The 25,597-nt window shown below is 38.0% G+C and overlaps 1 protein-coding gene across 2 annotated transcripts in view; it reads right to left on the minus strand.

Moving 5' to 3' along the window:
• The window catches only part of olfm2a (olfactomedin 2a), a 61,565-nt gene that overhangs the window by 19,053 nt on the left and 16,915 nt on the right, over positions 1-25,597 (minus strand). The window contains exon 1 of one of the 2 annotated variants that reach the window (XM_042719739.1): positions 6,910-7,303. The exons of the other annotated variant lie outside the window; for it this stretch is intronic. Coding sequence (XP_042575673.1) covers positions 6,910-7,053 — 144 coding nt within the window. The 5' untranslated portion in view covers positions 7,054-7,303. Of the gene's footprint in view, positions 1-6,909; positions 7,304-25,597 lie in introns of those variants that run through there. 2 annotated transcript variants of the gene reach the window in all.

Genomic DNA, 25,597 nt, shown 5'->3' on the forward strand with positions numbered 1-25,597 from the left:
AATTCTGAGTATGGGTCACCATACTTGGCTGAATGTCACGTCACTTTCACTTTCACTAATCATTAATTGTGGCCCTGTTTGTCACATTGTGCTCCATTTTTAGTGAGCAGCAAGATTTATTTTCACTGGAAAGCTGTTTTGTTGCACCTGGTCAGAGCGCTGTGTGAGAGCCTAAATTTGTTTTGAGCTCTGAGCCATTACAAGGATAAGAGCAGCATTAAGAGCAAAGACTGATAGGAGATCAGAAATCAATTTGGCACATTTCACTCAGTAGGGATGACATCAAGGCTGAATGGTGTCCTAGGCACCACAGAGGAATAATCGGCAAGTTGAGAGCCTAAACTGATGTCCCACAGGTCCAAGCTCACTTAACCAACATCTCCTTTATTCTCCAACACAAAAATGTCAAGTGAAAGGCATGGAGAAGAGCACACTGATAGCTTCGCCAAGAAATCCAGAACACCAGATCAAAGGAGGAGAGAACCTGGTGTGAGGGCAATTGATAACAAGATGCTGCAGCTAGTGTTTGTGTGAGCGGGAGGGACAGAAACACAGAGAGAAAAACAAAAACAAAAAAAAAACAGAAAGAGAGAGAGTGACAGGACCAAGTGAAAGCAGAGAGCTGCTGAGGGCGAAGATGCCGAGGTCTAATTTCAGAGTGGCAGTTTCTTTCTCAGCCGAACTGCTGCCAAAGCCTGACACCAGCTCCATTACGTGCCCAGCCCTCATTGTGAGCCACACACACTGCTCGACCTTTACCAGCCTCGATCCCGCAGTCTGATCTTCAGCCCCGGCTCATGACACACATCCCAAACACTCCCTACTGAGGAGAAGCCACCCAGGTATTGACGTCCAATTGCGAAAACGGAAAGTGATCAATAGGCACTGAGAGCAGGAAGTTCGGGTCACCTCCCCACTCTGGGCTTCCTCTCACTCACCGTTGCCACTTCTGATCGTGATCTCCGGCTGGCCTTTACTTCGAGGTCACTATTAACACATTACGGAAAAGATTAACCAATTACAGAGGCCCGCTTGGCCCCCGAGACGTCTGTGGGTTTGAACCTAGGGTGGTTTTCATTAGACCGAGCTCTGAGCTCAGCACTGTAGTCTGGGCGTAAATGAGATCGTAAATCTGTAGGCTCCATTTCATGAAAGTGACAGGAAGTCTATTACAACTTTCATAAAAAGTGTGTGGGAGATGGCCACGAGTTGTTTTCTACAGAAAGACCTTTATTGGTGCTCTGTGAACCTGGGTTTCCACAGTAACAAGGAGAGAGAAAATTGCCTTATTTTTCTCCTTAGATGTCCTTTAGTGTGTTTTCGTTTTTCTGACCTTTTTTTTTCCATTCTCTTTCTCTGTCTCTCTTTTTTTATCAGCATAAGGCTTTGGAGTGGAGCTTTGTGATTACATATTACCCTAAAGTCCAACACTGGCATCTGTCTCCACTCTAAAACATGGATGTGCGCTTCTGCCATGACTCCGAGCACTTCTTCTATCATAGCAAACTTTCATAACACTCATGAACAACTTTAAATATCCAGTACTCTTGTAAAGCACAGATGCTGATGCAAATGAACATGAATGTCCTGCATACACACAGTTGCTAGTGTTCCCTCTCTAAGCTCTAAGACACAAAAATAGAGCACCATAAAACTGGCGAACGAGATATTAATCCGTTTGCCCTCTGAGAGCATTTAGATGCTCAATATACTACAGGTGCAATTTCCTACAAGATTGTCCTGCTTCTTCCTCTGAAAATAAAGGATTCAGCTAGCAATTTTGAGTATGGTATTGATAATGTGAATGAAATGTTGGAAGAGCTTCCACTCCAATACGATCCTGCTTCCTCATATCTGCAAAGGTGCCAGTCAAGGGACTATTGTGGTCTGGTGTCAACATGATTTACAGACATCAAGAGTAGTTTCCTGTTAATTAGCACCTTTCTGAGGTGGAACCATGAGGTTTATATTACATTGAGAAACCTATTAGACATTAGCATTTAAATTCATCCGAAGGGCAGATGCTGGGCTGCCATCTTAGCTTATTGGACCACATAACTTTTTAAGCTAATCAACTGATCTGTACATAATGACTCTAGGGCTGCAGCAAATTATGTCATGCCAACGCTGATTGGCTGATTCACCACAGTAACAAACACAGTCCCAAAACAAAGGCAGCAGAGTGGAAAAAAATATTCATTATCCATTATATGCTCCATTATATGCTTTTAAGAGCACTCCAAATCAAAATTGTGCACTGGCCAAACACTGACTTTATTAAAATCAACTGTAGTCAAAATACACAGCTCATTTTGAAGGACCGCAAATGGAAAAATGTGCTTTTCACAGTCCGATGGTAACAGCATCTACCAACGTGGGCTAACGAGGCTTATCAGCAACACTTTGACCTTTTCTTTCAGCCCAGAAAGAGTAAATAAACGTGAAGACTAAGGTGAGTCTGATTAGATGTCCCTTCTAAGGCTGTAAATCTCAACGTTGTCATCTGTGTGTGTGTGTGTGTGGTGGTGGCAGCAGCCAAAGTGGTTCAACCTCACTTTCTCATTTAGAGATCCCTGGTGGGCAGCAACAGCTGAGCAGAGATGTGTTTTGGTGCTTTCATAACAGACAGATCTGAGCCGCTCCAACGAAAAAAAGAAAAAATCCAAAGCTCCATGTTTCTAATTCCCAAAGAGTCAGTAGAGTTTAGCAGAATGTTGTTTCTGGTGCTTATTTATGCATATCGGTTTCCATGACGTTCCTTTAATATTTTGGTCCCAAGAAAATGAGAAACAGTGGCTGATATCAGCCACATGGGCATGTGGCTTTGTTAAGCGTTTGTGTTCATTACACGTTTGCTGCAAATTGTCCTACGGCTTCTCACTCGCTTCTCATTTATTTCTTATAATCGCGGAGACAGTTAGTGTCAGACTCACCCCTGAACCAGCAGTATTTGCCACACACATCTGCCTACACACATACATGGAACAAAATCTTTATCCAGCAATCACTGTGATATTAATAAATTCCTGTATACTTGCTTCTGTGCAGCTCTGCTGCTCTTGCTGTGCATATGTAAAGGTAGTTTCCTTACCTACATGAGTTTTTTCATTCTTATAGGTGAAGTGTAACTTAAATGACAAGTAATTTGTAAATTAACTTTCTAAAAAATGTGACTTTGTGTTGATTTTTCACAAAATTTCAGAGTATCTCACCTTCAAGCCATCCTAGGTGTAGGGGTCGAGATTTTGAAACCCAGCCACCCCTGTGCCAGCTTTTTTGAAAAAAGTTGCCAGCCACCACCAGCGTTTTTGCTGATTTTCACTAAAATTTGTTTGTTGTATGAATATCTGAACATGCAATGTTTTTTTTTTTTTTATTTATCAAAACTTGAATGTAGGTAGGTTTCATAAAAATGTAACATTTTGAGCAAAAAGATGGGGAAAAAAAACTGCATTATCAAATACTACATCTGGATCATATTCAGTAATATTATCAAAGCAAAGAGGCAGTAGATGGCTTCCATCAGTACTCCCAAAGCTTGCACAGGCCTTAACCATTTTCTGGACTGACATTTCACTCTGTAACATTAGGCAGTTTTCATTTATATGCGGTTAGTGTTGATGATTGCATTATTTTTCATATGCATATTCTTACATATAAGATCGCTCGTTTCTGCATCTTCCTGGTCTTTGTTTTTGATCTACACTTTCTAGTCTCAATCAGGAGATAATTAATAGCGCCTCCTAGCATATAAAAGTGAAAACACAGAAACCCAGAAATTTCTGTGTTTGGCAGGGAAGTGTTGTCTCATGAATAACGGAAAATTCTGTGTTTGGTGGGGAAAGAGTTAACCCCCTGGAGCCATGTGGAGTACTTTTATGATGGATGAACACTTTTTTAGGCTTCAAAATCTCGACCCCATTCACTGCCATTATAAAGCTTGGAATAGACAGGACATCTTTTAATGTAACTCAGAATGTATTCATCTGAAATAAAGTCATATACACCTAGAATGGTTTGAGGATGGTGTCATTTTGATTTTTGGGTGAACTATCCCTTTGACACCAGCTTCATGTTTAAACAACTCCATGAATTGGGGGTGAGACTACCTGTTTGAATATTGGGATAAAATTAGGGTAGGACAGAATCGGCAGTGGGAAAAGTGAGAAAGCATTTTTTAAAATTCTGTTTGGTGTGACTAGTAGCGGAGAAATTGCACACTTCATCTCTAAGTGTAGTGACGATCTTTACACGTGACGAGTTCACATGAATTAGCAGCTGAGCTGAGAAGGGCAAAAAGAGCAAGTGAAGCGCAGTGTGATTGTTGCTCAGAGCTGATGGAATACGGCACACTTAACGTGCAGCACTGACATGACGGTAGACTGGACAGTCATGTGTGTCCTAGATCATCATGGCAGCATGGACGATAAGTTGTTTTGAAGAGAAGAAAGGACTTCCCTGCAGCCTGCTACGAGTCTATCAGTTACTCTGGTTCACAGACCACACCTCCATTCTGCAGCTCATTTCACATGATCATCACCTCATCTCAAGAACAGAGGGATGCATCTCTCTTTCTGACTGAGAGCAAGCTGCTTTTGAGATTAGATTTTGAGTCTTTACAAAGCCAGATCGCTTTGGATGGGTTCACACTTATCACAGAGAATAAATTAGTCCCCGGCATGAGAGTAACATCTGTCTAATGCCTCAAATCTAAAAATGAAGGCCTTCGCTTCAGGGAAGATTGTTTTTTACGTATGCTAATTTCCCCTTGGTTTTTCCTTGAGGTGAAGTGAGGCAATGTTTTAAAGTGATTGCTTGAAATGAGATACGGGGGAGTTCACAAATGCTAATGTATTTTGGGTAATGATGACTACCGATAGAGGAGCTTCAATGGGTGTCACTTTAGCTAAATAAATAATTGTCCTGAACAATTTTGGCTCATTTTCCAGTAGTTTCCACTTTGCAACTATTTAATACATGCATTATCAAATTTATGGAGCTTGCACCTTAACCTGAGCTGTCGATTTGTGTAGCGTTAAGCCCTGAATTGAGAATGCCTTTTAAATGCCAATTGGTGCAAATTGGAATGAAATTTGAATCAAAGTAGCAAGCAGGATGCAGAATTGCAGTTCAAATTTGATTGTAAACAAGTGTAAATTAAAATGAATTGAAATTCCTGAAGTTCGCATGACTATAATTTTTAACTTATTCATATTATTATATTAACTTATTAATATTATTAATATTATTATAATATTACAATTATTATTATAATTATATAATAATTATAATTATTATATTATATTATTATAATAATACTATTATTAAAATTTTTTACTTTTTAACTTTAACTTAAAACACAGTTTGTCAAGATAAAACTTTGATGGCTGGTTGGTATATTTTGAAAACAAGTTTAAAAACATTGAAGTTTTTGAAGGTAGAATGATAGTTAGATCAGAGTGAAAGACCGCTTAATTTCACAGAATTGCAGTTCAGTAAATTTCTCATCCTGTTATTCTGATTCAATTTAAATTTACATTCATTAATTGAAAGGGAGCCAATTTGGATGTATAGTACTTGAAGTGGACCATTTTATGGTGTGATCATTGGGTGCACACAAGCACATGACTAGATGAATAATCTGGCTTGATATGAAGCAGTGTTGGCATTGACTGTAGAGTTTCTATAGAATTCCACACAGCTCTACAGAAAAGGAACCTCCATCCCTACAGCTTTTAGCTTGTGGTGAGTAGTAACAGTCTTCCAAAGCAAGTGTGAACGAGTTAGACAAAGCTGTGATAGACAGTTTCTGCAGACTCCTCTTCTAAAACAGATGGAAATCAGTGTAGGCATCCTGACCGACCCAAACGACCCCTACAGCGTCTCCTCTCTCATCCAGATGGAATGTCGTCCCTGGCCATAAGCTACGCTGGCCAAAGCTTTTATTGAGGGGCAGATGCTCATATACTACACAGCAGATACCCCAGGCGGTCTCTCAACATTAATGATCCAGAAAATGTTACAGGAATCACATCTCACTCTCCATCCACCCTCTTCCACCTACTCACACCTGGTCCCATTTTTCAATACCCGACAAAAGCATACACACTCACACATGCAATATAATTACTCGCATGCTGGCAGAACTGTGAAGGTTTAAATTTCAGCCATTGCTTACTTAACAACCTTCTAAGATATAACAAGGTGCTTAGCTCTAGAGTCATACTTTGATTTTGTTCTTCTCTTTCTGTGTTTTACTTTAAATGTGACAGCTTTGACAGTGCCAAAGGCTCGGCCTCTGTCCCACAAGGCACTTAATTCTGTTATGGACAGAAACAAAGTGCACAGTTCTCACGAAAAAGTACAGTGGATTTGATTAAAAAACAGAGCATGAGGGAGTGGGAAAGAGAGAAATGGTGCCTCTTTGGAAGAAAAGAGTTGGCTCAAATGCTATTAAAGTCTAACATCATTTCTCAGGAGGACCATCAACTCCAGCAGACGAGACACTGCCTCATGGAGACAATCCTGGCTCCCTGTCTCTATTTGACCTGAACATCAGTCATGATGCACTTAACTCCTCTCCCCCTGCCAAGTGAGGATATCCTCGCAGGAGTCATGAATCTCACCGGGTATAACTTCCTCGTCTATCATCTCCCACTGAGAATCATTCACCCACGGCAGCCATCAATTCCTCTGTAACCAACCCCCAAAGCCAGACGCACATTCAATTTAGCTGCCTCTCACCCTGAAAATCCCTCTAAAAGCCTGTCTAGCAAATCTCTGAGGATTGCAACCACAGAGGAGTGTAACTACTCTTTAACACAAAAGGTCCTGACTTATTGGCTTATTCGGATGAGCAAACAGACACACCGAGAGATAAACAGACAGGAAAAGTAGAGGGTTACGCACACTGACGATCCTTTCCGAGGTGCCTGCACGGGAGATGGTGGTTCCGTTGAGCCCCACCAGCGAGGGCAGCGTCTGGGACATCCAGTTGGTGACCATGGCCATGGTGCTGAGCACCGCGCCAATCTTCAGGAGCGGAACGCTCATGTTGTCCCCCGGCCAGCCGCCTGGCCCTAGTGCCCCCCCACACTCCCTGCCGCTGGGGTCCAGATGCAGCACGCAAGAATGGACACGAACCTGATGCGCCCTCCTCCTCCCTCTTCCTCCAGCCAAGGGACAATCGGCTGCACGTGTACAAGAGAGTCTCAAAACCAGCTCACACGTACCAGCTTCTCGGATCCGACAGCATCATAGCGATGCACGACACACATTATTCTTCAGCCGAAGAGCAACTGCCAGTGCCTGACTCGCACTCCTCTGCTCCCTCTCCCTCCCCTCTCCTCTCTCTCTCTCCTCTCTCGCTCTTTCAAGATGCCGCGCTGCGCATTGGCTGCATCTGTCTCTCTCTTTCTCTCCTTTCCTCTTCCCTCCCCTCCCCTGCCTCTCTCCAGCCTTGTTCCACATCCATCCCTCTTCTTCCTCTCTTCTGGCTCCTCTGCGCCTCTTGATCCCTCTTTTGTGAGCACAAAAAAAATCAGAGGCAGGGGAGATGCACACCCCTAGATCTTTGTGCAACAATCAGCTGTTTGAAGCCATCGCTGTTTGAAGGGTTTGTCTTCCATCACAACCGCACAGAGGCGGCTCACAGCTCGAGCTAAATTAGGATCTCTCTCCACGAGTTTGTTGTTTGTATGTGCGTGAAGAAGAGGAGATGTACTATTGGAGTGTCTAATGAAGAAGAGGATGATGCGTTCCAGTCGGCGGCTTTCCCCCGACAGCTCATCAATCACATGTGCATCTGACACTCCCTTAATCAAAGAGTAATGGGAAATCTGAATGCGGATGGGCACGGAGTTGGTATTCGGCCCTAACCAGAGCTGACTGCAGTCCATCAGCCGCCCAGCCATGCAGGCCACTCTCGCACTCTCCCATCATCTCCAGCCTGAAGCCACATAAGTCACATAATTAAACAGATGAGCCACGTGGAGGCTGGTTAACTTTGAGCGATGGTCTGTTGGAGAACTGTGTCATTCAAGCCTTAAGTAGTACCAAGTATGCACAATGTCACAGTTCTTCACTCTTTACTTACAAAAACAACCTGTTCCATTATAATGCAATCAATGAAAAGTGACAGCTGCCTGAGACCCTGTGTGGTCTCAACTCACCTTATGCACCGGTGTGTTTCGTTGAATCAGCTCAGCACTGCCATCATGTGTTTGTATATGAGTACTGCAACTACTGTGAAATTTGAAAGGTACTATGTGTAATTTTTTTAGTGTTAAAAATAGTCCTTGACAACCTGGCAGACAGGAGTTTTTGGCAAACCTGACCTTTTTTTTTTTTTTTTTTTTTTTTTTTTTGAAGCTTTACTTTCTTCTTGGAACAATAATTATGCACCCCACCTTGAAAGTTTGCAAGAGCAGGTGTAATACAGCATAACATAGATACACATATATCTAACACCCTCTGTGGACTGTACGGTAATAACTAGTCAAAGCCTGTTGGCTGCTAGGCTTCCAGAGAGAGTTTTGTTTGTTTTTGTGTCACATCAATAGGAATTCAAAGGTTACACTGAACAGCATGACCTGATTTCTCAGTAAAATAAACCACACTAAAATGGATTTTCAATGAGAGATTATAAAAAATATGCTTTTCCTAGCAACAAGCCATTTGTAAACATGTACCCAAAAATAAAAATAGTCATCATTTAATCAGAATCTTGTTTCTTTTCTGTAAAACTATTTATCTTCTGTAGAACACAAATGAAGTTGTTTTACAGAATGACCATATTATGAAAATGAATGGGGCTCTCAAAGTTTTAAAAATTACCAGAAGGCACTGTATAAGTAGCCCCTACTTGAACAGCTATTAGAAAAATGCTGAAATTTACATTTTTGTAAATTAATGCTACAATTAACAGTTGCCATTTCACAATAACTGTCAAATCTCATGTGCCCTTACATACACATCTGGTTAAAAATAGAGTGTTCATCTTTACCATACACTAGCATAAACAGCATATGTATAAATATAACTGGTAGAGCATGGTGCTAGCAATACCAAGGTCATGGGTTTCATACTCACAGAAAACACATACTGATAAAATGTAGAGCCTAAATGCACTAAGTTGCTTCGGATAAAAGCATCTGCCAAATGCATACATGTAAAAATCAGTAAAATTGATCGGCACAAATTTAACACCTCACCCACAGCTTTTACTATCATGCAAAGAGAGCGCAAGCAACACTGTTTCATTTAAATGACCCTAAAAATAATGTTTCTCTGTGTAGGTTTTTTTTTTTTTTTTTTTTTTTTTTAAGTAGGACGAATCATTTTCATCCACCTGAGTACACTAACCTCACCAACTGAAGGTTTTCGACAAAGCTACATTAGCCTTCTGTTTGAGCGAAAACACTTTGAACACATTTAAGATAGAGATACTTACAGTTCATCTGAGGTTATTTAGATATGGAACTACACTGAGTATCCAAATACTGTCAGATGTACTTAGCACTTACTGTATTCTCCAGTGACACAGTATATTACTCTGGGCCTGTGTTTGATAGCCTCATAAAATGTATCAGAGTGAGAATTGATTTTGGAAAGACAGAACAAACAACCTTCTCATTCTTCTAATCATTAAAGTAAACACAAAATTGTCCTTCTCAGTGTCGGATACATTTTATGAGACAGTCTGTGGTAATGAGGTTTTGCATTATAAAGTAGCTTGTTCTGTGCTAGTGTCCACTAGAGGGTACTGTTGTTTAACAGATGGCCACTCCAGGTAAGACCCCATTTTTATAAACATGCCTTAGAAAAAAGCATTATTGGTGTGCATCTTAAGACAAAGCAAAGGCACTGACATGTTTTAAGATCAGTCAGTGCAAGTTACTTTCAGTTGAAACAGCTCAGATTTAAGTTTTAGTCTAGGACTAGGCTTAAGCATTGTCTGTGAAACTGGGGGCAAGTTTTTTAATTGAATGTACTAACAGGGGCATGCTAACCAGCCAAACTTTAACCCCTTGGTTTATGCAGACATCATTCAATCCGTGCCTGTTTGCTGTTGTATGTAGGCTACTTGACAATTTGAGAATCAGACCTGTAAATGCAGTTTAAAATCCCAAGCTCTGACTATGTGAACCGTACAGCCGTGCATTTGTGCTGCAGTCACGAGCTGCTGTTCCCTTCTTGCCCTGCAGGCCTCTCAGTCTGCTATTTCTGTCCACAGCACTCCCATCCTCATTAATGATCTTACTCATATTCTCACACACTAATGCGGTCTCACATACACACACGCGAGGGTCTTAAGAATGCATTCGCACAGGCAAACATGCACATCGCACATACCTGCTCAAACGCAGGCTGCCGTGTTTATCGAGCACTCAATGCTAAGCATTCATTTAAAATTTGATTGTGGTGCTTGCCTTCAGGGCTTCTGGTTTAAAGGGCATTTTTAATCAGTTCACACAATTTAAATTAACTTCAGCTGCAGAGTGCAGTGCTTCTGGCCACCTGCAGGTGGCAGTAAAGATCTAGAGTTTACCAAATGGCCTCAGAACCTCTCCAAGGACACAATTTCCTCTTCAAGAACCTGTACCATTATAAATGTGTCTGCTCGGCATGACCAAGACCACAGTCACTGTCTTGTTAATGCTTTACTACACCTGCACAAAGAATTCAGCCAACAACACATCAAATATTCACCACTCTCAGTTTGCAAACACCACAAACTACACAAGGCACTGTTTTCTACATCATCAATTGCTGAACCATTTTTAAATGGATAGATCAAAAAATAATAATATTTGTCATCATTGGCTCAACCACAACCAATTTTCATGAGGATGAGTGAATGCTAAAATTGAATTTTTATTTTGGAGTGAACTTAACCTATTTCTCTTCACACAGATGCATCTATATGCAGCTCAGGTTTGTGCCGCAGCTGTTGCATACAGATCAGTATATGGATAATAAATGCTTTGTGCGTGTGGGATTTTACAACAGAGATTCCCGAGAGCGTGTGCTCTACAGCGGCCTCTCGAGAGACCACCGTGAACATAACATGCAACGTCCATCTCGCATTCCCTCTGCCAGCACTTAACTCCTGCCCGAATCTCACTTAATAATGCAGCCTGTCACCACCAGCCCTGGATCCTGCAGCGTCACAGCACCCCGAACACATCAACTCCCATTATGTGTTCTGAGAAATGTTAGCGCTGTGATGTAGGCCTGTTACGTATTTAGCCATGTGCTACAAACAGACTGTGACAGTGCTGAATGAGGGATGACTGAGGCGACTGGCTGGTTAAACTTGTCTTCCTATTTTATGCCAGTGTTACCTTTCCCATGATAAATGTCTAAAATGGCAGCATTATTGAGCTGGTGCTCAGCAGGGAACAGGATGTTCTGTGAGATGAAGCACTTTGGTTGCAGAAGAGGTTTTGAGAGTTGATGCTGTAGGGATGCCAGTGTGTAATTTCCTCTTATGAGTGATGGGTGTGAGTAGAAGCTTAAAGCTAAAATGTATAATTTTTGTGATGTTAAAATACTTTCTCCTATCACAGGTTAATGTACAGAGTCAACTAGAAGTATTTCAGATTCAGCTTGTTTTTTTGTTTTTTTGTCTTTTCCTAATACATTGACCGTATTTGTTTGATAAACAGTATGTGTGTACATAATGGCCAGATTATGTCAATGTCTTCATTGTCACTGTTTTAATTTAAAAGACCGCAATGGAAAGTTTTAAAATTCATTGTTAAGAGTCTAAATTATGTAGCTCTTACTCTGAAATGAACTATAAGTATACAACTTGTAAGTTGATTTCCCTGATTTCAGTTTTAAAAAGGAATATGAAGGTGAAAGCGTACTCATTATGCAAAAATACACTTTCATTTCATTCAGCAGGTGGAGTCCATCTCATAAATAAAGATGACTATCCTTATTAATGCATAAATATTTAAAATTCTGGACAGCATCTATAAGCAGATATAGTAATTATTTTCATCTAATACAAATTCTATACTACTAGAAATTCTATATATTCTGTATTTTGTCTAGATAAAAATAATATACTAAAAAGTAAATTTGTAATGTGCAGAATGAAAATAGATATTCAATAAAATTGCCTGTTTTTCTTAAACTTTAAGCAAGCTTTATATGACAGCAAAGGTAATCTAAAAATGTAGAAACAGGGATTTGCTTATGAACAATTGAATATCAAATATTTGCTGATACATCAGTCATCAATCAAATCTATTAAAGAAATAAAATAACAATAATGTCCATTATTGAAAACTGATATGGTACTGATACATAGTGCATCCATAGCTAAGTTTTAATATTAATCTTAATTAAAAAAAAAAAAATAAACTAAAATGATTTTTGGTCAAGTAGAATGCATTGCATTGTGGGATACAGCACTCCCGCGGTGTGCTCTGTGGGATACTGCAAATGCAGTAGGTCATCTAAGTATCTTAGATATGATTAGATACATCCCTGCATCTAAGTATACTATGCATATTTTGCACATTATAAATACATTAAATATGCATTATTTATTAGCACAGTTCCAAATAAAGCTGCCTTGTATAAAGTTATAAAATAAAGTTCCCTTGTTGCCACGAGTGGCAGAGAAATAATTTCACCTTTAAGCAGTATAAAAACAACAGTTATTTATTTAAGATGTTTTTCTAACCTTGCACACATACATACAGCAGCTCACACATGCACACAGTGGTTTGGGCAGAACATGACTGCAAATAGAGCCAAGCAGTCTCCTCTCCTCACATCCTTTTCCAATATGGCTCAACGCTGCTGTTGTGAGGGGACACAGAGCCATAGCAATAGCATCCTGGCCTGTTCTATTTGTGACCGGTCCCTCTGTATGCCACGATGAGTCAATAGGCACAAAGAGAAAGAGATCTTTAAACCGGAGCAGTGGCGTACTAGCCGAATACCTCGCCGTCTCTCTAGGTAAGAATAAGACTGCTTTGCCTCCCCATTGAGTTAATGATGCTGTGCACATTCAACAAACAACCAAAAACATTACCGTTCGCATTTTCCGCGCCTCAGTGACCCAATTACACCCACAGCCACGGAGATTAATTCAGTGAATAACATTCCCCGTGAACACTGACTCGACACGCTGACCCTTCCCGCTGATCTGAACTAATCAAACATTCGTTCTGTGGTGGGAAATGAAAAAAAAAATCCCCTCCGTTCTTGTAATTTGACTAATTACTGATAGAAAATTGGGTGTCTTAAGCCTGAGCGAGAGGAAGCCGAGGCCATGAGAAGGCCTGTTAATTGAGGTTACCTCACACGGTTATGCGTGTCGTCTAAATGCCTGTCTGCCTGCTTCTGGGTTTAGCCTCGACGCTGTCTTTGAAAATAATTGGCTTTTCAGTCTGAAGCTGAATGAAAGCTACTCCACATTTGAGCTGGTCTTACTCTCTTTAAATGGTGATAAATTTTAAAATGGAAGTAAACCTTTAACCTGTAAATGGTTGAAAGTTAACACCACTGCATGTTGAGACTTTCCAAGCTAGCCTGGAGCTCACTGAAACATGCAGGGATTGTATCGTACTGACAGCAGGTTGTTTCTCTTGGCAACTCAAAACCAGGTTTAAAAATAATGAACGTCTCTGTAAATAAGAACTGGTGTAATATGTCTTCTCAAACTGTTCTTTGGGGTTTGTTTGTGCCAGATTCACAAATATAAAGTGGATCCCCTTATATGCTAAAGCTAAAATAAACAATAATAGTGTTAATAACCTGAAATATCCCTCTTGAAACTGTACAGCCATAAGTAGCAATGCCATTTTTTTATTAACAATATGTGTAGGCTTTGTAACTTGTCATGGCTCATATCTTCACATTAATGTAATCTGTTTTCTCTTAAGAGTCCTTCTTTCTCACCAGTGATTTATAAATTCAGGGATGAGCGAATGTTCCAAACGAACTAACCTTTTCACATTTATGTTCCAGTATCTCATAATTTACAAACTGCGTACTGATGAACACCCTTGTGATAAGGGAACCGAGATCTTACTAAATGCTTGTTGCAAACTAAACACTATATGTACTACTATTCCTCTGTATACAAACCCTGTGACTATTAAACCATTAGACCAAGGAGAAAGCACTGGAAAGCTATTACCCATATGTAACACGTGGCACCTGTACTAATAAGATTCTGGTAAAGTATTAGGACCCAGTGGGGCTTTTAAGTCAATGCTCATGCTCGATTTTTTTCAATTAATCGGTCGAACTAGGCACACGTGCAGCATTAGCCAAGGATTTGTTGCTAATGGGACTTAAAAGGTTCTTTTCAGTAGCTGTGCTTACATGGAGCCTAATAATCAGATTATTAGTGCAGTTTGAAAAAAAAAAAAAAAAAAAAAAACCTTCCCGGTTGTTAATGTCAGCTTCTAGGACAATAACTCGCTTGAGGGGAGTGCTTTTAGCCTTACAGCGGAAAATGTATCTAGTAAGTTGTCACGTGAGAAGCCGACATTGACTTCATGACCTGCAGTGTTTTGCCTCCCATGGTTTCATCCATAATGTTGTAGCACGTAAGACAATGGCTAGCACATATAATGGAAATGCATGGATACTAGTTTTTTGTTTTCTTTTTAAACGAAATGTGATGATTAAAAGTGAAAATCCCTGACTAAAACGAGACGACACCAACATTAAGCACTCTAACTATAAAAAAGACAAGACTAATTTAGCAGACTTTACCTGTTTAGTATACCAACAGTACAATTGCAGGGTAAATATGTAAATGTATTTGTAGTATACTTCGCATGAAAATAAATGTATATTCAAATACATTTTAGTATATTTATTTTTCACTAGGGAAGGTTCAAGTACAGACATCAATATTGTCAAAACAATCCCCATTCACAGGGAATATGCAGCGCATGATGTCACCATTTGCACAAATTCATGTTTTTGTAGTTTATACAGAGACAATAACATATAATTTTCAAAAACATGCACTTTGAAACCAGTTTTCAAAACTTTGCATTCTCAGGCCGTCTAAACACTGTTGTTGTGCAAATGAATGGCCAATGCTGTTTAAAATGTAAAATCTCTTTATATATATATTTTTTTTTTTTTATAAAAACAGCAGACCTTGATGGGTTTTACCAAATGTTAAGAGTTTAAATCCCTCTATGACACATTGTCTACCCAGAGATTTACTTTATCTATGCAACCTGGCAACCATGCACACACTCTCTCGACACTGTGGAATAAGCCCTGATGACCCGAAAATATCAACAAACATTTATTGGATGAACAAATAATTGTGATTATTAGTTTAATCATTATGCAGCATGACTAAAATATGCCCAAGACTACAATTTCCAGCCTTTGGGCAACCTAACTAAATAAAAATCAGGATAGGTTGACTATGATAAAAACTAAGAAGGACATTTGATATAAATGTATACAACAAATAACACGCACATAAATATGATTACTTAGCATTCATATATTATAAACAGTACATTCAGAATGATAAGTTGGGAAATATTCTCAATTAAATAAAAGCTGTCGATAACAGAGAAGATACCAATATATGGTTATGTAAAAATGTGTGGATTTTTCAAATAACTGAACTTTATTTTATAACTATGCATCTGATCTACTGAAATAAGCACACTTATTGATAAGATATAAATGAAAATATGGTTAAAACATGAAGATGTGGATCTGTCGTCCTTGATTCAGTAGATCATAATAAGGTACTATCCTCATGGTCAGTGTTTACACACCAAGAGTAAACCATGTTTATTTACTTGAAGCATTTTTGTGATGTTTCTATGAGTAAAATTTGATTTAAAAATATAATACTCCCTCAATAATAAACCCTGGGTTATTGTTCACATGGAATTCAGAAAGAGACAACAACAGATAGAGAACATACTTGAAAAATGGCTGCCGTGAACAAGCAGAACAAAAGATGGCATGTAACACTCAAGATAGTGGAGAGAATGTCTTTCTGACCAGTGAACTCAATTCTTTACACCTGCTATGGTGGCCTGGCCCACCTTCTGACACAACAACATTCAGTCTCTTATGCCCAATCACACAATTTGATTTACCCAGGCAAAATGTGTTCCTGAATCAACATCCTTTTTTTTTTTTTACCATGGACCAACATTACTAGCAACCAATCATAGTCCTAACCTGATCTCAAAACCTAACCTACACCTGAAATAAAAGGGAAAGGACTGGATGATAAAGATGAATACTCAAGCTCCCAAATGCAATCCTAAACCTAATCATAAAATCTGATTGGTTTTTACGGTAATGTGGATCCAAAAACAGCAAACATATTGACACATTCAACTGGGTAAATCACATTAAACTGGCACCCCCCATTACGTTTGCATTTATGTTGCAGTAGCTGCTTTCCTCACCGAAGCGGCACACAGTTAAATGAACCAGTAGCGTTATTGGCAATTAGCATGACAGGTAACTGAAATTACACAAAGCTTGTAAACTCTGTTAGAACCTTTCAGATGTGTTATCCACAAAGCAGCTGAAATCTACAAAGCCTCAGGATCAGATGGTGTAGGCAACAGAAAGCCTTGTGCTGAACTGCTGAACTTACACTTGCTGAACCTCCTATATCACTCTTCAAAAAACATGGACAAGTCTCAAAATCCCAAGACTACCTATAGCTCCTACCTTTCCAATCAGGTTCTAGAAGAGGTAAAGACTTACTGTATATTGTGGCAACCACTCATTTAATATCCAAAGATCGTTCTCGCAACTTGCCATAGAGGCAGCATTGTTTGTTTCCCTTTGAATGTGGTTTCTATCTACTTCTGCCAAGAACTGCATCCAAACAATACCATAGCCAAGAAATACATGATGTGCCCTTCTAAAGCCATCTCACATATTACGAGCAAGAGGCGGTCACAAAGACCAACAGCATTTTTGGTTACAGTGTCACAAAGAGTTAAACCTATGTACAGTGCTGTCTGCATTGGAACACAGCTGTTTGTAATGCCTGATCAAAAGAAAAAAAGTATAATACAAAAGTTATATCAAGGACAGCCAGTTCACTGAGCATCCACAGACTATGCAATGTCTCCAGGCAGACCAACTCCCCAGCTAACATTTCATGGTAGGGCCAGTGTAGGCACGATATGGGCTTGAGGTGTGGGCCTCAAATGGGTTTCTCCACAAGTTTCATGTCGGCTCTATATGAATTAGCCCCAGGCAGATTATTTATGAGATTCATATGGGCCCATTCATATGAATATATTTGGGGCTGATACCTCAAATTCATATTGTGCTTACATTGGCCTTAGCATGAAATGTTGTCTCAACTCTTGAATGGGAAAATGCAGAAAGTTAAAAAATTGCTGGCAAAAATAATATTTAAATAATATATTTAAAATCAGAAATAAATCTGAACTGTCCCAAAGCATATTTCAGGCTGGTCCCGGCAATGTGCATATGCAATCCTAAGCGCAAGTTTTAGGTATATATGAAAAGGAACAAATATAAAATGTTTTGAAACATTACCAATTCAAAATGTTTCAATGTTTCCCAATCATAACCAACACAACTTAAACCAATATAAAATGTTTTGCAAACATTATCACATTCAAAAAATACACAGTCAAAGGAGGAAACTATATTATGTTTAAAATTCTGTCCTTCTTTCTCGCCAAGGTCATGTACGATGTGCAAAAATTTTTGCATCACAGGAATACATTTTGAAATATTTAAAAAGACAACAGTTATACTGTTGTGGAAGTTTCCAAACTTTTTAAAAAACCATAAAACTTAAGTTTCCGGATCACTGTGAGTGCGATGCTTTGAAAATTAAATGTATTTGAACATCATTACAGAGAATAACATTGAAAATAAAATCAAAAACAAAAAAAAAGACAAAGTGACTGTGGATTTAAAAGTCAACATGTTCCTGGATCCTTCCTGTGTGATCCTGGAACAACATTCCAATTAACCAATCAGAATTGAGGGATAACTTTTCAGGAAATATGTGACCCTGGACCACAAAACCAGTCTTAAGTGTCAATTTTTCGAAATTGAGATTTATACATCATCTGAAAGCTGAATAAATAATATTTTCCATTGATGTATGGTTTATTAGGATTGGACAATATTTGGCTGAATCTGAAAATCTGGAATCTGAGGGTGCAAAAAAAAAAAAAAAAAAAAATCGAAATACTGAGAAAATCGCCTTTGAAGTTGTCCAAATGAATTCTTAGCAATGCATATTACTAATCAAAAATTAAGTTTTGATATATTTACGGTAGGAAATTTTCAAAATATCTTCATGGAACATGATCTTTACTTAATATCCTAATGATTTTTAGCAAAAAAGAAAAATCGATCATTTTGACCCATACAATGTTTTTTTGGCTATTGCCACAAATATACCCCAGCGACTTAAGACTGGTTTTGTGGTCCAGGGTCACATATCTGTTTTAGGCTTACGATCAGGCTTAGGTGCTTCTACACCCTTGTTAATCAGCTATCATTTCACACTGATTTTAGGAATAAATTATGGGTAGGGATTGGGTTTGGTCCATATGTTAGGACAGTAATGTTGATCCAGGAACATGTCTTACTTGGCAAAATAACGGCGACCATAGGCTAAGCTAACAGACAAAATGGTCAACGGTTTGCTAAGCTAACTTAAAAACACTAAGATTGTGGAAGTATTTAATTTCACAGTATTTAATCTACAACTATGGTTATATACTATTATGTAACAGTTAAAAGGTATTTATGGTCATGAAGGCAGTATTCATTAAAAGTACTTTCAGCCAGTGGAATTGCTTTGGGGTCCTACAGATGGACTCAACTCAATTGGTTGAACATTTTTTCCCTTTTTTGGCCATTGGCACCTGCACTGCATTAGTTGGTCTACCAATGACTACAATTCCACATTCATGTAGTGTATAGGCATCATCACTTCAGCTTAAAATGTCATGTGTATGACACATGTATGTATATGTGCATGTATGTATAGATGCGTGAATTACAAATATCATTGGCCTCATGACAAATTGTTCTTCTTTTTGTAAGTCGCTTTGGACAAAGTCGCATTTAGCGTCTGCTAAATGTATAATTGTAACAAAAATGTAAATGTACATTATACTGTCTTATAATACCACAAAACTGTTTTGAAGCTTTAGCAGCAGCAGCAGGGTCACAGGTAACATGTAAACATAGTTTTCAATTCTTTCTAGCCTACAGTATAGCAAAGTAGAAAAAACACGGAGAGATATATTCTTGTTTTTGTAAAACATGTCTGGATAAGTGCGTATGATTGTGAAAAATGGGTCAGTGGCCTCTAGCATTCTATAGATGGAAAAAAATGCTCACTCCAGGACATCAAACATGATGACATCAAGTGGGCTATAAAGATTGTGTGTCAATGCCTGTCTCGCAGGAGTCATTTTTTCCTCAGACCGTGGGGCTACAGTACATGTATTCACTCTCAAGCGCTCCAAGTGTGAAAGACTAGTGACATTTCAGGAACCAGCCATAAACTGCCACAGTTTTCTGTTGTAAAAGATAATAAAAGTGCTCATAATACACTAATTACTAATTAGATTACCACTGTTTTAGAGCTAAAAGGAGGCGAGAGGCTGGCACAGAAAGACCCTACTGGACCCTAGCAGACAAAAGCACATTCTTTGAGTGCTCATTAAGACAAGGCAAAAGAAATAGATGAATCCCACTAATTAAACCACCGTTGTTTATATGATGCTACTGTGAGGGTGCAAATGGCTATTAAGAGACCGAAAGGTATTTGGAAGTGAGGGTCAGTGCAGATTCAGAGACGCCTCTGGTGTGCAACACGAGCAAACTTTCTTCCAGAGATTGCTTCTCTGCAGGTTATAAATGTGAATGTGAACTGTATAATTTAATGAGGAGGCCGCTGTAATTACTTGAACAGCTACGGACGTATAAATCAAAACAGATACCCAGACCAGCGCCTTAATGGGAAACGTTCTTGAGAGAGAAAAAAAGGATTCCACATTTAATGCAGTGTAGAGTAAACTTCTATCATTTCAAAATGAATAATGTGTCCAGAGCCTGCGGTTTCTACAAGGATTTGTGTGTTTAGTTTGGCATTTAGAAACGTGTTTATTGCTACACACGGCTTCCTTTCAGAGAAATAATGTTGGTTACATTTAGACTTGTATGTTCTGCCAGACAGAAGATCACAGTGACTAATGAGAGCACGAGTGAAATGCATTAACATGCCAGTTTTTCAGTTGTGGGCGTAAAAAAAAGGTGATAAAGTGATAATTCAGATAAGATGAAGTTAAACAGGCAGGCAGGGATGGTACTAAGTTGAGAGTGTGTCTCCATTCACTCCTCTTGTCCTACTAATCCCTATGGACTCTTTTGGTCCATGTGCCACCAGTGGCGTTCAGTAATTGTGTATATTAGGGGTGTGACGAGATACTTATCCCACGAGACGAGACATGACACTGGGTTCACGAGAACGAGACGAGACAAGATTTTTAAACTTTTTTTAAAGAAATCCTCAGTGATGAAATATATAGGGAAAAATTGTGTTTTATTCAACTGAAAAACGCAAAAAATAAAAATAAAAATGCATTTTGATTTCAAATTGTACTTTATGAAATTAAACATCTATTTTAATAGATTTTATGCATGTATAAACAACATGTAAACACTGCAAAAGTTTTTTTCACAAACTCAACTGACAGGCAAGAAATTGCACAAAATTATATAGTATACATAAAGATAAATAATAATAAAAAAAATATATCCCTTTAAAGTAGCAGTCAGTCAAGTTTATTATTTAGTAAACTGATTTCCACTTTAAAAAAAAAAAAAAAAAAAAAAAAAAAAAAAAAATACCATTTAATTTTTCTCAACTCCTTTTTAATAGTATATACATTTTCACATCAATTTATTAAAAGTTTAACAAAAAAATACATGTTTAGGGCCCTATGAAATGTTTTAATTTTTTCTCACCATATTATTTATATTTTTTATTGTTACCAAATTCTGTGTTTTAGTATGTCAAACTATTTGAATGCATAACACAACTTAATTTATTCATTTTATTTTTTCTTAAAGTAGCCTTATGAATTTTCTTTTCTCAGAAATTCTGTGTTGTGTATTTAAATTTTTCTGGTTATCAAATGAAGGCATAAAACATTAATTACATAATTTATCATTTAATTTTTGAAAATTAAGCAAACAAAGGGGATTTACTATTAAAATTAAAACATGGAAGGAATGTTGTGTGATTATTCCTTTAAAATAATATTTGTTTCATTTTAGTAGTAGTAATAGTAGTAGTAGTAGGCTGTGTACATTCTATTGTTATTTCAAACCGGACTTTTATTTTGATGGGTTGCCGTGAATACCTTTACAGTTCTGTGTATGTGATATGACATTAGTTTTACTCAAATCAAACGGTAAAATGCTCATGAACTGACTCTCGCTTATCATGCGGCCACTTGCCTGATGTGAACATACTATCTTACATATCACTGGTGAAAGGGCCAGTGTAAAGTCAGTTCTCGCGAGACACATCGGACCCCTAGCGTGTATAGCTCATTGATTCGTTTCATGATTGCACAAACAAAAGGAAGAAGAGGAAAGTACAGGGAAAAATAAGCAGGCAAACAAAAGGGCTGATTTTTAAGATGATGAAGAGGACAGTTCTTATAGTCATCAAAACGTGACATGCAGGAACTTTCTTAGTCGCTTCTTGCTCAAGACCTTGCGATTTTGTACAGTTCATATTTACTTCAAACCATTTTTTACCTGCTGAAATACTAGTGTTCTAATCATTTTGGCCACCACTGTATTTGAAAACATTTTTGAAAATAAAAAACAAAATATGCATACATGTAAACAAATATGTTAATAATTTTTACTTGGTTACATAGTTACCGGCCAGTGACATATTAGAGTAAAGAAAAAGGGGGAAAAATTGTGTTTTTTTGAAAAAGTTTTACCAATTTACCATACAATTTGTAAGAAAAAAAATTTAAACATAAAAAAACTATGTAACCAAGTAAAAATTATTAACATATTTGTTTACATGTATGCATATTTTGTTTTTTATTTTCAAAAATGTTTTCAAATACAGTGGTGGCCAAAATGATTAGAACACTAGTATTTCAGCAGGTAAAAAATGGTTTGAAGTCAGTTATTTCTATTTTTTGCTGTAGTGTGTCAGTAGGAAATAACAGTTTACATTTCCAAACATTCATTGTACCAGCAATTGTAATAATCCAGTGAGATTTTTGTTTGCACAAGGAGTCTGACAACAGCCAGTGCTCCACACAGAGAATGACATGAAGAAACAGAACAGACTGAGACAGACTCAATCCAGAAGAACTGTGTCAGCGTCTCTATGATGCATCATGAATTAACATCATCATTACATCATGAATGTGTTTGAGAATTCATGCCAGATGACATCACAAGATGAATTTGCCTTGTCTTGTCATAAAAAGTCAAATTATCACTTATATTAAAAAATATCCAAATAAATTCTTGTACAGATTGCATGTTTCTGTTAAAACTATGGATGGAAAGACTGGCATAGTTGGTCACCAGCTTATGTTTTGCATTGAATGTCAGATCATGTTGGTTGATCCCAGCAAGCTTCTTAACCTCTAAAACCTCTAAAACCTCTTTAATCAACTAGTTTTCCAAGAAAAACCATTCCGCAGTAAAGTTTTTACCGTGTGTTGGTTCACCAGCAAAAACCAGTTGGATCCGGGATGGGAACTCATGCTAGTCTAAGACGGTTTACTGCAGGGTTGTAAGCAGCAATTTCAGATTTCTCAAATGCCAGGCAAATACTCCTGTAGCTTTTCATTCTATTCAGTGTATTAGCAGTGCACTTAGGTGAAGAGCCATGGCCCATAACAATGAGATCCTGGCTTTGCTTCCGTAGCATGCTATCACATTCCTAATCCATTCAGAATAACGCAGAGAATGTGAAATGAGTCCTCCCTGAAGACAAATTTCCCTCTATTAATATGTTACACTTCATGCCATTTTTCCTCATTAATAGATGTCTGTTTGCAGACCCTCTCAGGGTCTTTTGGTAATTTGAAGCATCAAGTAAACTGGAAGCACTGGTGTGGTACATTTGTTAAATATGTTATTCTCATAACTAACCTCGGTCAAACCTGCATGGGGTTTGTTTCTGTGAATATGTGAGAGGATTAGGAAGTGCAGTATCTGTTCAATTTGTTCTACTTTATTTATATGAAATAAAGATGAATATGGTATGGATTTACTGAATATGGTTTTTAATATGTCTGTAATGCACAATTAAAGGGATATTCACCATAAAATTAACTGTCTGTTATGATTTACTTCCCTCATGGGGTTCAAAATTATTTTTCACCCTTTTTTATTTCAAATGCTTTTCTGTAGTTGAACACCTTGACTTTTTGTTTCTATACAATAAAAGCATAGAGTGACCTTTGGCCAGAATTATTATAGTTAACTAAAGCTAAAACTATTAAATAATGAAAGGTTGCCTTGGCAACTAACTGAAAATAATTAAGTTCAAGCACTAAAATTACTAATTATAAATAAAGAGTAAAACTGAAACTGAAAAAAAAAAAAACATGGTTACACTTAAGGCCTTTAAGTACAATCCATTATAGAGTGTTATTAAATGGTATAATGCTTTATAATTATTCATAATGTACATTATATCTTGTTGTAAATAATTATAACCAAATTTAAAATGCATAGTGTAACAATGAATTAATTATTCATGAGATTGTACAATGCATTATAATGTGCATTACAACAAAATATAATTAATGCATTAAAACCACTTTTATAATGCATTGTACATAAAGTTTGAGTAAAGTGTTACCAAAAAAAGCCAAAATAAATAAAAATGACAAAAGCACATAAAAAATTACAATAATAATAAAAAAGCTAATTCAAATTTAAACATTTTAAAAATAACTAGAGAAATGAAAGTCAGTTCAAAATATGAATAAAAATATAAAATGAATAATAATATAGAAATAATATTAAAACAATACTACCAGTGACAGTTAAGCTTCAAAGAGGACAAAAGATCACCATAAATGTACAAAGCTAAAAGTCAAAATGGACGTTATGTCAAGTTCAGTGCACAATAGTAAATGAGATTTGCGACCTTCTGTAGAGAGGAATATTTTCAGTCCATATCAACATATTCTCACTACACAAAGCTATTGTATGGTTCTAGAAGACTTGGAATGGACCACTTCTGTGATATTTTTATTATACTTTTTTTATTATTTCAGCAGCCCCAGTGTATGTTTATTTGAGTTGTATGGAAAAGAGCACTACAGACATTCTGCAAACATTCTGTGTGTTCCTCAGAAAAAAGAGGAAGTCTTACAGCTTTGAAACGATATGAAGCTGTGCAATTGACATCTTCAGGTAAACTGTTGCTTTAACCACAACTAAAAACCATTTATAGTCCCCACACGCGAAACTGGCAGACGCGCTAAAGAAATAAAGACAGGCAGAGGATCCGTTCTGTCACTCGTTTTTAATAAAGCTTTCCAGAGGGCTTGAGCACCAACAAAGGTATCAGCCCAACTGCAACCATCGATCCCCGGCAAGCCTAACGAGAAAAATGTGTACGTCAGGCTGCGAGGAGCTCTCTGTCTCTGTTCCTGTCAAACTCCACTTCTCCCTTCTCCTCTCCCACGGCTGCACGAGGCAGATTGCGGGAGAGAGGTGTGGAGAGCGAGAGGAGAATTCTGAGGGCGTCTGAGTGGCCGGGGGGGCCTCCTCCTGCGGCAGACATATTCACCCCCCCCCAATCTGGCAGAGTGCTGACATATCTGTCCTTGCTTGCTACAAGCTCAGAATTAAGATGGCAGCATGCGAGGCAGGGAGCAGTATTGCCCTGATCAGGCACGCTGCATGTGCTAGTGGCTGTTTTGCAAGAATTCTTCTGGGTTTTTCTCGTCCATCATGCAGTGTAATGGCTTGGATGCTGTCTTTGCTTAAATCTAATCTCTGCCTTTGTCTGTCTGTGTCAGTATTTTCTCTCCTCCACTGCTCTTCTTGCACCTCTGGATCGCAGTGAAGCCATATCGCTGAGAGAACGTGGCAATCAGTGGGAGACAAAGCCTTGAAGCTCAATCTCAGAGAAATGTCACATGCATCACAGTCGCCTCATTTATCAAATCAGAGGATCCCTATCATACTCGATTTCGCTCTCTATCCCTCGTCCATGGGCGTTTTCTCTGAGAAGCCAGGGGAAAAATACTGTAGCTCACTTAAATTAAAACATCATCACCTTGGCTTCGCCCTTTATGACACCTGCATGTTTACAGAGGATTTGTCGACTAATTGACTGAAATTAAGGTGACTATAAAGTAAATAAAAATAGTAGCTAATCAACAGTTACAGTAGGTTAAAAAAAGATACCTGAAATATTCTTGATGTAGTTATCATTTTTGAAGAATATAAAAATAGATAAGAAGAAGAGGAAAATGAAAAATAATTAATTATTTAGAAATAAATATTCAGTTTGACTATGGTCTAAATAGGTTGTATA

Source organism: Cyprinus carpio, chromosome B3 (genome assembly GCF_018340385.1).
Source record: "Cyprinus carpio isolate SPL01 chromosome B3, ASM1834038v1, whole genome shotgun sequence".
Taxonomy (NCBI): domain Eukaryota; kingdom Metazoa; phylum Chordata; class Actinopteri; order Cypriniformes; family Cyprinidae; genus Cyprinus; species Cyprinus carpio.